The sequence below is a fragment of the Pezoporus flaviventris genome, unplaced genomic scaffold (genome assembly GCF_033815535.1).
Source record: "Pezoporus flaviventris isolate CSIRO_AGI_PZ_B2104156 unplaced genomic scaffold, CSIRO_AGI_Pfla_v1 ptg000045l, whole genome shotgun sequence".
Taxonomy (NCBI): domain Eukaryota; kingdom Metazoa; phylum Chordata; class Aves; order Psittaciformes; family Psittacidae; genus Pezoporus; species Pezoporus flaviventris.
In genome coordinates, this window is record NW_026892593.1 from 5013136 (window position 1) to 5027158 (window position 14023).

General features: G+C 36.2%; 1 protein-coding gene across 1 annotated transcript in view; it reads left to right on the top strand.

The window, feature by feature from the left end:
- Positions 1 to 12997, top strand: part of SEMA3A (semaphorin 3A) — a 169914-nt gene extending 156917 nt beyond the window's left edge. Inside the window, exons 16-18 of the mRNA XM_061467285.1 lie at positions 1764 to 1831; positions 7627 to 7769; positions 8685 to 12997. Of these exons, the coding sequence (XP_061323269.1) occupies positions 1764 to 1831; positions 7627 to 7769; positions 8685 to 9140 (667 nt within the window). The 3' untranslated portion in view covers positions 9141 to 12997. The remainder of the gene's footprint in view (positions 1 to 1763; positions 1832 to 7626; positions 7770 to 8684) is intronic.
- The last annotated feature ends 1026 nt before the right edge of the window (positions 12998 to 14023 follow it).

Below are 14023 nucleotides of genomic sequence, written 5' to 3' on the forward strand. Positions count from 1 at the left end.
TGTTCTGGTTCATATTTCATAAATCACTGTGTTGATACAATGGTGAAATATGCGACATTTTCCTGAGATTCTAATCTCTTCCAAACTCCATTGACAGTAGTATGAGTCTTTGCACATCTTTTCTACAAATGACATCCTATAAATATGCTGTGTTTCAAAATTGAGGAAGGAGTAACAAAGTTTTATGTTTTCTTATGTCTTGGGTCTATTTTTATTCATTGGCAATGTGAAGATGATATGTGAAATTAGGATTAGTACATTTTTTAATCATGCTTCAATTAACAGCAGATTCCCTTGTTCTGAAGCATGCTAAGATATCCTAATACATAATTTTAATAATGTTTTATTCAGAAAGATGTCTTAAAATGCACATTCTGACTTTTTTTTTTTTGCTTTAAAAAAACCCTGTTGCCATACTTCACATAACTGATTTCGGGTTTAACTTTTCAGTACTTTTCAGTAGAAAAAAAGTACGATTAAAATCTTTCAGCCAAGAGGAGTATGCTGTGTAGTTGAGGGGGCCTCTGTGAGAACTCTCAGTACGTGATGATGCTCGGCTGTTAGTGAGTCTGCAAATCGGGCTAGTGAACAGAAGAGAGACGATCTCTGTGCTGCAGAACAATGGCTTTTTAAAAATGTGGGTTGTTGTCACAAGGGAGTGACCAATAGTGCTTTTTACAAGGCTACTTGACTTTTGCATATCCGTTGCTGGATACCATAATCTGAAATCACAGCATTGTTCAGCAGTCTAATCCTCTTTGTTCTCCTCCAATTTTTCAAGCCCTCAGGCTTTCTCCGATTCCTAAAGTAAAGTGCTCACACTTGAAACACATCTTTGTTTGCCTTGGTCTTTTTTTTTTTTAATATGAAACGCTTTTCTCTGGCTCAGCTGAATTTTGTGTCACAGCTATTTAAATAAAAATAGGAGCAGACAAAGAGACAATAAAACATGCAAAGTAATACTGTATTAAAAGGCATCCTTCTGCTAATTACAACATTTTTTTGGCCCAGATCAATATGTTTTCCAAAAGAGCCAGTGGAAATCAAAGTGGGGAAAGAATATACTATGTTAAATGGACATACAATAAAAACTAGAATCCAGATTCAAGCTACAAAAGGGAATAAATGACATTTCAAAATCTTCCTATCCAAGTGTTCTGTTTATTCTAAAGACAAAGCTATTTGCAAAAGTTTTAGAAAAGGTTTTATCAGAAAATTTTCAGTGAGCTATGTAGTGGCTGAAATGATCTATGTATTTTAATTTAGATTTTGTAGAAAATACAGCACTTTGACATGTTTTTCAAAGCCATCCTTCCTAACATTTGTCTAAAAGATGTCATGATACTTATTCTGTGCTTGCAGAAAAGCTCTAGTTTCTTCATGATTGATGAATGATGCATTGATGCATGTTCAACTGTATTGTTAATACTTTGATCCTTTAGTTCCTGTATCTGTGAATTAAGTAATGATTTTGTAATCAATATTGCCAACATAGTTAAAATAAACTTTGTAGGCTCAGTGCAAGAGATATGCATTTACCAGTTTCTGAAGAATTTACTTTCAATTGTAAAGGCTGATTCTACAAACCGTGATAACGCATTGAATATAGGAGGAACAACATGATTTGCTTGCTAGTGCTGTTTAGGTGTACTTGTGACCTGTGTAATTTCATGTATATTCCATTTGTTGCTCTTTAGTTGTGGCAAATGTGAATGCTGACCACTGAGGAGGTAACTAACAGTTTTCAACTATGATATTTACAGACGTACTAGACGACAAGACATCCGAAATGGGGACCCACTTACCCACTGCTCAGACCTGCAGCATCATGGTGAGTTATGGGTAGTACTAAAGTACAACTATTTGTATGTAATTTAGAGACTGTGCAAAATAAAGTAGGAAGCACATGAATGATCTGTGAAATTATCTTGAACATCTGCAAAAGATGAATATAATACATCATTATCCCAATTTAAATTGTTTACAATGGCCTGGGTCAGACAGTAAACACTGAGTGGGAGGGTGGAGTGTGTTGTTTGTTTTTCCTCAGATTAACAGGTTTAAGCATTTTATTTTTTTCTTCTTTGCTCACCTGATAATAGCATACCATCAGGCTAGGCATATTATGTCAGAAAAGAGTCACATCTCCTTCAGAACAGCAAGAAGTATGTACAAGTTGCTTCACATAGTTTGTATAGGATGATAATCAAACACATAATTAAGTACCTTGGCTAAATATGCAATGGTCTTTGTTGTAGGAGCCACACTAGAAGCCCTTAAGAGCAGCCTATTCCTTGTAGGAGGCCTGTCCCATATGCTTTCAGCGTGGATTTTCTTTGACATCTTCTAGTTTTGTTTTTTGTTGACTGCTTAATTTTCACAGTGCATTGACCAGATCTTCCTTTCTTGAATGTTTGGCTAATTAACTTCTTACAGTTTCTAATTTGTTGCCAAACTTGTCAGAAGATCTTCACTCAGAAAGTGAAAAATGTCCATTTTGCTCTAAGTGAAGAGAACACTTAGGCAATGCTTCCCTCTGCTGGAAAAAAAAAATGATTACTTGCATTTGTGGTACATTTCTAATAACAGTTAAACCACTGGACATATTTCAGCAAAAATGAAGAAGAGGTGGCTGAAAAAATAGAGATATTTCAAAATCCTTGTGTCTTTCTAGTCCTTGTAATAGCAAGAATGATATATAGTCCAAAGTTGTACATTTGTGTCAGCTATGATTCACTACTACTTTCAGTAATAGGTTTTTTTTGTCTTCCTTTTAATCATTTGAAACTCATAGCCTAACATTACTATAGCTTCTCCTTTTACTTCTTGATTGTCAAACTCAGGTCAAGCTACTCAAAGGGGTAAAAGGATTGTAAAAGTGCATGAACAGACAATGATCAATATGTAGTCATCACGTTTTGAGATCTCATGAATGTAAAACTAGTTTAGATTTTAACTAGTCAATGTGGACTAGCAGAAAATTCACAAATTTCCAGTTGCATGATATCTAGTAATGCTCATACAGTGCGCATGAGACCATGCATGCACTGGGGCTGAGATGACATGTTCAAGTCCCCAATAGGAAAATTTCATCAGGCACTAAATGTGGATTTTATTACCAACAGAAGCATATTTTAGCTTTCCCTTTTTACTATCTGGACATTTTACTCATGAGCTACCATGTGGCTGGGTTTTTTTTTTAATGGTTTCCTGGCCTTGCTAGCTGTGCTTTATACAACTGTAGGTCTGTTCTTTATCTTCATAGACAAGGAAAGGATTTCAAAACACTTGTTTTTTGCATCTTCCCATATTTGGTAAACATATTTGTCTGAAAAGATATCTTCTATCCAAAGGAAAGAGAGTAATCCACCACAGTTATTTCATGACAACCATTATGAGAACTCAAGGTCAGGAAAAAGCTATTACATGCTAAAAGCCCAATCACAAGGAACTTCCATACAGCTTTGTCAAAATGAGCAGAGCAATTATGAGACAAGGTATCACTGGAAATTTTACTTACCAGTGAAATGAAGACAGGGTGATTAGAGGAATCAGTAACCTTCCAACATACTGAGGGAATGCAGTTCTAGGTCCTAGACTTGAAGGATGCACTGTCAACATACTTAAAGGAATGTTTTAAACTGTTCTTGAGTGAAATTTTCTCTAAATCAATCCTTAGTTGTAAATCTATAAAATTTTCTGTATTTACTTGTCATTTACACATGAACATGTATTGTACAGACAGCTGCGTGACCCATAAACTTCCTATGCCAGTTTATGCTGAGGTTTTTTGTTCGTTATGACTATTGGTTTCCTGGACAACAGATGAAGAATTGGGTTTGTCTATAGCCAAAAAATAAGCTCCAGTAGTCATTTACTACTTTTCTACGCGTTCCTTTGGAGCAACTGCCAGTCGATTCTCCATGTGAACTAGGAAAAATGAGAAAAAATGATGACCTCTTAATGTATATTTCAAGACATTGCAGGAACTTACTTCAATATCAGTCTGAAGCAGTAGTGCTTTTAATAACTCTTAGGTAGCTCTTTCAGTTGTCCTTTTATACAAATTATAAATAGTGTTAAATTACTACACACTGACATTAGAGGGAGCTGAGGATCCTTAGCTGCATAGATGCTAGGGCAGACACCTATAAGTCAACTAAAGACCAATTTTTTTTTAAAGCGTAACATATTAGTGATATCAAGAAATGGATTGATTTTTTTTTTTTTTTTTAAGAATTTGTAAAAAAAGAGGCACTTTTTATTTTAGGTGATTTATCTTAGGGCAAGCTCAAAGAATAACTGAATTTAACTGTATAGTGACATTCATTCATCTGTAAAGCAATCTTTGTATAAGTAGCCTTTCATACTTCTTCGGTTATGTCAGAAATTATGCATTTAAAGGATATTTATCAGGGTAGTAAACTGATACCGCTGTTGGGTTCATTTGGGGAATTGCAACTCTCAGACAGGATTTTGGGTTGAATTTCATAACCAGCTTCGTGACTTCTATAATTTTCTAAGTCCTCCAGCTGCTCTTCTGACTTCCGAGACTTTCATTCTTTCTTCTAGCCTCTTCAGTGTCTCCCTCAGTCCCAGAGCTGTGCTCTGCTCCTGTGATTATTCCATCACTCTGCTTTCTTTCTTGCACTCCCCGTGCTCAATATCGCATTAACTTTATAGACATTTCTGGATCTGCCTTCTGTTCCCTTAAGTCATGGAAATGAAATTTAAAGGACCTCTTAAATCCTGTCTCATTACATGACTGTCACCCATACTATCTCTTCTGAAGCTGTGAGAAAATTTAGAGGGGGCTTATGCCACTTTCCATGGTGACACCTAACACACTAAAATGCCATGGACCAGTTCCAAGAAAACACTCAGAAATTTGAAATAGCATCAGAGAATCCACCTTCAAGGTAACTTCCATGAAAACTTGTGACTAGCTTCTTGGAAGGTACCTGAATATTCCTGCAGAAATTTCTATAGATACTTAATAATATGCTACCATTCATGGGCAGTAGGACCTTTGCTAAAGCAATGCCTATTTTTGTCCTTTCTACTGATATTTACGATCTAGAAGACTGTCTCCTTGGATCTAATGAGACCAGTGTTACATGCGCTGTGCTCCTGTATAACTTACTTGGACTGTGCTGTGCTCAGGAAAATACAGTCAAGTGGTGTTTAAAGGTTTTAAACCTGTTTAAAACTTAAACAGGGGAAGTTTATATTGGATATAAGGAGGAAGTTCTTTACTGTAAGGGTGGTGAGGCACTGTAATGGGTTGTCCAGGGAAGTTGTGAATACTCCATCCCTGACAGTGTTCTAGGCCAGGGTGGACAGAGCCTTGGGTGACATTGTTTAGTTGAGGTGTCCCTGCCCATGCAGGGGGGTTGTAACTAGATGATCTTAAGGTCCTTTCCAACCATAACTATTCTATGATTCTATGGTGCTGCAAGCTACTTAATGAATAACCTGCTGGTTAAATCAGCTATTCAGGATGTAGGAGACTGACTTGATAGCTCTTCTTCCAATGCAAGTATGCAAACTATCAGATTGCTTCTTTTGAAGCTGGGCATTCTGCAACCATGATTCATAGAGCCTGGGAGAGAGGAACTGAAAGAGAGCATGCATCCTAGGGTGAAATCCCTGTATTTCCATCTTTTATTGTAGAAACTTGTAAATCTCTTTTTCACACAAACACATAACTGAAGCAGTAACATATGTGTCCCAGTCTATAAAAGGGGATATTTCCTACTGAATATCATATGCTGCAGCCCTGCATGTGCTCTCTGTTGTAGATCCCAGTTCAGATAGCAAGCGGCTTATTCTTGACTATGTGAGGAACTTTGGCTGCCTGCTCAGCCATGTGAATTTTCTTCCTGAATTAGAGTGCCTAAATTGAAACAGAAAAGTCAGGACATCAGTCAGCCATTCACAGTATTGATTCTGGACCCATGATGAGTTATCAACCAATAATTTCCATTTCCAGTCTTTATCTTGTTGCTTCTAGTTATATTCAGTTAACATCTTACACAGTTTGAGTTTCTTTGTTTCACTGACACAGACTCACCTATGTTCTATCTCAGACCTTACCACTGGTATCCCCACTACATTCTCTTGCAGCCGCGTTACCCTTCTCTTGATTCTTTGCTTCCTAATTCACTCCTCCATTGCTCGCAATCTTCCTGGCCCAAAGCTGCACTGACATTCTTCACAGGGATTGGTTTCCGACAGATGTCATAAATGTTGTTTCACTTAGCTGTTTATATAGCACCCCATGTACTTGCTGGAAAGGTTCAGAATCCAGCAGAGGAAAGCAAGCTAACCCACTCCCTATTTTTGCATTGTTAATAGGCCATTTGATGTTTCCTTACTGAGAACTGGGCAAGCACCAGCTCCTCTTCTGTCCCCCATCCCTTCTCTGATCCTCTTTCAGGGCTGCAAGTCATTATGGAAAGACATGTGATTGTTCAACATAAAGCAGGAGCTCAGTTTTGTTTTTACCTTTGGCTCAGTCATCTAGCAAACAGCCTGTGTTTGCTAAACAATGTGGCCAATGCAATAAAGACAGTGAAAGCAAATAAAACTTGACAAAGGATTTCTTTAAAAGGATTTTAATTAGACATCACTTTGCAGTTAAAGCATATCAAAAGAAGTTCCTTAAAGATTGTCAGTGCTAAAGATCAAAAGTGGAAAATGGAAAGAATGACAAATAATGGCAAAGAGACAGGAAACTCCGTGAGATCAACAAAATGTTAAATAGCTTACCAACCCCTTTCTCCCCATTTACTCTCTAGGATTATTGTACTATTGCCACTTAAGTCCATAACAGGATTTTAAAGAGCTAAGGTGGAGAGTTGAAACATGATGCCTTACAGTCTCTGTGGTATTGGAGAAGAATCAAATGCCATATAAGTCCTATAGCTATGTGATATTTCCAGCCAGTTGATGAATATCTTGAAATATTGTTGTTACAAAAGGAAGTAATTTATTTAACTTTCTTTTTCCCCTCCCATAATGTCTGGTTTATTAAGGTCATTACATTTCTATAAATTATATTGGTATGAGAGGAAATAATTAATTGAAGATCATTTCCCCCAAAACATTATTCCTGGTCATTAACAGCTTCAGCAAACTGCAGTGCTGTATAATCTAAACACATTATACTGCTTTTAAATAGCCTCATGTTTTATTACTTTGCTCTAAAGTATTATGATCATAGAGCCCAGGAGGCATCATTACAAACATTCTGCAACTACACTCTTTGAGTTTTCTTACTGCGTGCAGTTTGCTATTAAAAATTCTTGTCATGTCCTGGATGTTTTCCTTGAGAAATAATAATGAGGTTTACACAAAATTTCACAATGAAACTGAGATGTTAACAGATGTTGGGATTTAGAATACAAAAAATAATTAAAAAAAAATATAATTACCAGGGATCCTTACAAAGAGTTGATGTTGATGGAGATTTTCCAAATGGCATACTGATAGGGGGAAGTTTTCCTGTTAAAGTTTCTATCTTTAAATACCTTAAGGAAGCCCAATTTCTAAACACACATTCACTTAGCAATACAGATTTGTGTTCCCTGGTTTAATTTCTTTTTTTTTTTCTTTGCTTTACAGATAACCCAAGTGGTCAGACCCTGGAGGAAAAGATTATTTATGGCGTAGAGAACAGCAGCACTTTTCTTGAGTGCAGTCCAAAGTCTCAGCGTGCTGCAGTCTACTGGCAATTCCAGAGGCAAAATGATGACCGCAAAGAAGAGGTATTGTTGCAAAAATAAAGAGAAGCATCTAGTCCTCTTCACACATATCTTAAGAGAATAATCTTTTCTGGTGGGTAGGGAGATCAAGTTAGGAAATAAGACTTTTTTTGTTATATTAAAGTATTTGCAAATATGCCCAAACAACTCTGAAGCTGTTTGTTGGGGCTTTTTTTCAAGCATGTACTAAATCCTGAGTTACATTAGCAGCTTTAGGTAATTTTGCTGTTTGCTTTGTTTGCATAAGTAGTAAATTATTTTGAATTTATTCTTGGTGGTGACAGCAGCAAACAGGTTTGTGCCTTTTCTGTCTGCAGCAACCTGAGCACACAAAGAATGAAATTATAGTGTAGATATTAATTAATTCAGGAAAATAAAGTATTTTGGACAGCTACTTGTTTGAATATTAAAATTTTGAGATTTAATCCTTATAGTTTCTTTGTAAATTCTCCACTTACGCAGAAGCCACGTCTATGCACAAGGCCTTTTGTAGTAACGAACAGTAGGAAGACATAAAACCTTTCTTACAAATATATCTAGGTTTAACTAAAAGGTAATAATAAACATGGCTTCAATAATAGAGCCAAATGCATCCATGTTGACTGCTGATTACAGGCTTGAATCTTTTGTAATCTTAACAGCAAATCCATCTGACAGAGTTGATACAGATCTTCAGCAGCACTAGGGATTTAGGAGTAAATTCTTAATCCCTCAAACTCTTTGCAGTACATCAGTAGTCTTTCCAGTGTATTTGAGACTTCCGTAACTACACATGGCTGGCAAGGAGTTTCCTTTGGTGATTTTTTGCCACGTTTTACCAGCTGAAAGGAGCAGTACTAAGATACTAGCATGGTTAGAGGATAATGTTGCACGTCTGCGAAAGATAACTATTGAAATTACCTCTTTTTTCCAATACAGATAAAAGTGGATGATCGCATGATCCGGACAGAACAGGGCCTATTACTACGAAGTCTTCAACAGAGAGATTCTGGTACCTATTTTTGTCATGCTGTGGAGCATGGCTTCATGCAAACTTTGCTCAAAGTGACCCTGGAAGTAATTGATACCGATCACCTGGAAGAGCTGCTCCATAAAGAAGAAGATGGTGATGCTTCCAAGACCAAGGATGCTACCAATAGCATGACCCCCAGTCAAAAGATCTGGTATAGAGACTTCATGCAGTTAATCAATCACCCCAATCTCAACACAATGGATGAGTTCTGTGAGCAGGTTTGGAAAAGAGACCGCAAACAACGCCGGCAAAGGCCTGCCAATGCGCAGGTGAATACAAATAAGTGGAAGCACCTACAAGAGAATAAAAAAGGTAGGAACAGGAGGACCCATGAATTTGAGAGGGCACCACGGAGTGTCTGAGCTGCATTACCTCTAGGAACCTTATCCAAGTAGAAACTTGTATAGACAGATAACTGGAAAAAAAATGCAATATTCATGAACTTTTTCATGGCATTATTTGGATGTTTACAAGAGTGGAAAGTCCAAACAATTTCCACCAAGTTTAAATAAAATCCATTTCTTACTTTCCTAGTAAGTAAGCCCTTCCTTGCTACTCTGATTCTAAGACCAGAAAGATCAGAGTTTCAAGGATGATAACTCACGGGGACCTAGCTTACTGCTCAGAAAGTTCTGCAAGTGTTCAGCAGGCAAGTTTTACTTTCTCTTTTGCCTGAGATATAAACAAAATGCTGTATTTCATGCTGTCATCTTAAAGAAAAGAAGAGCAAACCCCACCTTTCATCATCAGCACTACCATTTCTAGACTTATACATAAAACTGCATGAACTCATTAAGCTGATGAACATCTAAACACATGATTGGACACAAGGATTTTGTTCTTGTTTTGTCTACCAGTTCTCCTGTTTATATGTACTAGAAGAGGAAAAACAATACTGAATGAAATTGTTTGTGGAAATCTGAACAGAATAAGCCATCCATCATCTGGAAGAACAAAATAATGTGGAGTACACTGGCCTACTACTGATGACTTCTTTGAGCTTTGATCTAAAGATGTATTTTATTAAAACTATAATTTAAGTGTACCATGGAAAATATGCAGCAAACATTAGTTCTTTTCTAAAATAGATTAGACTTTTTGTCTTAGAAATATTGTACTTTCTAATTACTGGTTCAGAGGAAAAAAAAAAAGGACATCTTCCAACTATGAGCTGCTTTACTCTTTTGTTTGGAAAATCTTCCAGGGGAGCTAGTCACAGTGCAGTTAACCTCCTCCCCTCTCAGTAATCTGTATGACAGGTAACTTCAAAACAATTTTAAAACTAAGCTATTTTAACATGGAAGTCGCTATATAGCATTTAAGTCTTCTGCATTCTTTTTTTTTCGAAGTATTGTATTTTAAATGATTCAACTTGTAAAATGCCTTGCTATTAACTGAACCAATGAAAAGGAGAGCATTGATTTTTGGTTGTACATTTTTTTTTTTACTAAAAGAAGCAAATAGCATTAAAATACCCTCCACTAATTATACTCTTGCTTTCTTGGTTCATAAATATTTGTGAATGCTAATATTTAAATATTGTGGCTCATAGACTGTCATATATCCATGAGCAAAGCTCACATTCAGTTTAAGGAGTAATTTTTTCCCAGCTCAGTGGTAGAAATTTCTACATTACTGTGCTCTATTCTTTATGTGTGCCAGATCACCCAAATGCTAAGAACCAGCACTAGGCCACATAAATAATAACCTCAAAACCAGCTCTCTGTTTTAGATCTAAGGGACAGTTTCATCTGTGGGCAAAGTCTGCTGCAGTAGTAAATTGGTGAAGTTCAGCTAAAGGACTAGTTTATACTAACAGATAATTTGGTCCTGCACTTCTGTCTTATTCTATATACAGGAGAGCAAGAGGGTAAAACAGACAATGTACTTGCACCATAAATGTCAGCTTAGGGTTATAAGTAGTGGATATATTCACCTCAGCACAGATGTGCCTTTGGTCCCCAGTTCTATGGTGTCCAGTTCTTTTGAGATCATCTTTCTCCAACCTCCCATATTTTATCTTGGTAGAGTCCATAAATGACATAATTTCAAGTAATGTCATTGTGGGGAGAATTACTAGAACCAAGTCCTTAGTTTGCTAAAGGAGCTTTTATATAAAAGTGTGTCTGTATTGATGACTGATCTGCTTTGTTGTTATTCACTCCAGATTATTTAATTTATCAATCACTACCCTATCAGTCTAATCGGATATAACACAACTGCTGTGACAGCTTCTCTCACAACACATCCCAGTCTACTTGCCACTTACTAATTCAAGTATCCTTCTGATGAATCCTTGGCTTCTTGACTCCTTAGTGATTGGATTTTCATTAACGTCTCAGTCACTTTAGTCCCCTTTGAATCTTTTGCAGGAGATGAACTTGCAAGCTTTTTTTGTTGTTCAATACTTTAGCAAAAAAAACCCAAAATCATTGAATAAACCAGGGCAAGTCTGTGAAGCCATGATTTAGGAAAGCACATGGAAATTTAGTTTTAAAGCAACTTTAAGTCTCTCTTATGTTTAACTTGACTCCTGTGAACTTTAACTATTAAATTCCCATGCTTTCATGATGTGCTGAGTAGGGATGAATTAAAACAGTTCAGCTATGGGCTTTCCTGTACAGAGTATTAATTTTACAACTCACCTTATGATTAATTTCTGAGCATTGTTGTCAGTTGACTTATTCAATTGTAATCACCAAACACTCTTAGCCTTTTGTGTAGATCTGTTGTGTACCATCAAGTCATCAAACCATCCTTGTTACAAAAGGAAACAGTTTTAAAACGAACCTCAGAGAATTCAGTGTGAAAATACAGATGGATTTTAACAAACCCTAAATGCCTTTGTTTCCTTTTTTACATATTAATGGATTGCTGTCTAACTTTTTTTTTTTCTCTACCATGCTCATAGCAACTGGCTCTATAGCAACTTGCTGCAAAAAATCAAACCAAACCCAACCTATTCCACTATCCCTGACAAAAAAACGGATTCAGTTAAGTCAGAATTCTATTATATGTTTCTCTATGAAGAGAAAAACAATCTGTGGGAACAAAATTACAGAAGTTGCAATGTTTTATCGTAACCTAGCAGTCTAGTTGGTCAATCAATATAATCAGATCTTACAAACTTCAATTCTTACTGACGTATTATTGTTTATGTCTTCATATTTGCTTATATAAATAAGAGAGCAGAAGATCAAGCCAGAAGTGGAAATATTTTATTTTTAGGTTCATATATGGTCAAGTTAAAGCAACATTTAATACTGATGTGAAATAATTAACTTTTTTCAAAGAATGTAAGTCTGAATGAATTCATAGTTAGACAGAAACCCTGCAGCTTCAGTAAAATTCACACCCCCATTTGTGTTATTATTGTTTAAAGCAACATAAGGTTTGAAGATAAAGATAAAAATGGTATTTCTGTAAATTGTCAACGAAACCCTCTAAACCTCAACTTACAGACTTTAGAAGTAAGTAAAAAGTTGTGTTTAAGCTGGAGAGAAATAAAGGATTTCATTTGTAACCAGAAAGATCTATTTTGATTTATTTAAGATATACATTTGCAAGGAACAATTATACATGACATTATTCTTACTCATCTACACTTTGAACTTGCATGGATCACTGAAGATGGGATTTTGTTCAATGGCTCCTAAAAACTGTATGGTTATGTTGAACTGTAACATCAAATTGAGAAAATGTTCGTCGTTGCAGAACAGAGTTAAATCTTTATGACCCAATAAAGTCACTATGTAAAAAAATAAAATTAAATTAAATGCATGTGAATGCGCATTTACTGATCCTTTTTATGTATTATTTAGTGAATATCAATGGTATGTGTTTAATAGTTCAGTTTTTGCTACCTACACATTAGCCAAAAGAGATGTAAATATTTTTGACTAGATAAAGAGGTACAGTGTAAAGTACTGTTATCTAGAGGTACTCCGTTTTGGTGTGTTCAGCATAATATTAAAATGCAAGATTTTGGCACACAGGTGATAAGGTAGTTTATTTGCTATATCAGTACTAAAGTTATGTGCTTATACTTTAAGCACATTCTTTACTGGGTAGTAAATAATTCTACTTCTGTATTAATCACTTCAATTCAGATGGGAACAAGAAAACTGGAGAGAAAAAAGTGTAATGAAACTGCTGCTGTAAATTATTTCTTTTAGCATGTATTGAGTTGTTAAATAAACATTTCTTCCAAATATTTGAAGTTGGCTGTCTTGACTGTTTACGTGGAAATGTGCCCTGTAACTTTCATGAGCATATGGAGTGCATTGTTGCCAATATAATGCTATCAATGTATATGAGCTCCATTTACTGGGCCAGAAGGGTTGCTATTTTTATTAATGATGTTTATTGTTTCTTTTTGAAAACTACTAACTAATAATGCCTGAAACGAAAGCTACAAACTTATCTTCAGCCTATCTTTTGGCATAACTATGTGGATAAAGCCACACATACGCACCCCACACATACTCTGCCCATGCACCAAACTGTAAATGAGCCTGGAAGCCATACAAGTGTTAGCAAGTTGCTGTACCTGCTGGAACTTACTCTGTGTGATGCTAATAGCTTAGTACAGCCATGCTGCTTCCTTTTGGAAACTGACTTGCACAGACAACTTGCACAGAATAAATCAGGTTCTGTCTGTTATTGAAATACCTTCGTATCCTTAGGTAAACTTACCAGCTGCTTAAAAGTGCTTAGGGGCTCTAAAGGTAATATGCCATGGCATTAAGCATTGTGCAAACAACTAATGAGACAAATGCCCTGGAAAGCAGGAAGTTTAAATATACCAGATAAGAAGTGGGGAAAAGAAAGTATCATTACTTCAATTTGCCACATACAGCGTTGAAAAAACAAGTAGCACTTAACCATCACTAATTGATTCAGCTTTGCCCACATTCTTTCCTGTAAAGCAAGGATAGAGATGTCCAGTTGAAAAGGATGTTGTAACAATATTTTACAGTTACTACTGTCTTCTGAAAATGAAAATAAGCCCTCAGCAGCAATGAGGCAACTCAGTGGGGTGCAAAAGATGACTGCAAATACAGAGTGGAAATGGGAAGCCCTGAATCCACAGTGTTTGGGGGGATGGTTATTTTTATTTGTCCAGTACATGAATTATAAATACTCACAAAGGAAGACCCTTGTTTTTGGATGTAGCCAAGCTGTGCCCTTTGCTAGAACTCCCTGCAGAGCACAGCTAAACTGATTGTTCTCTGTTACTACTTCG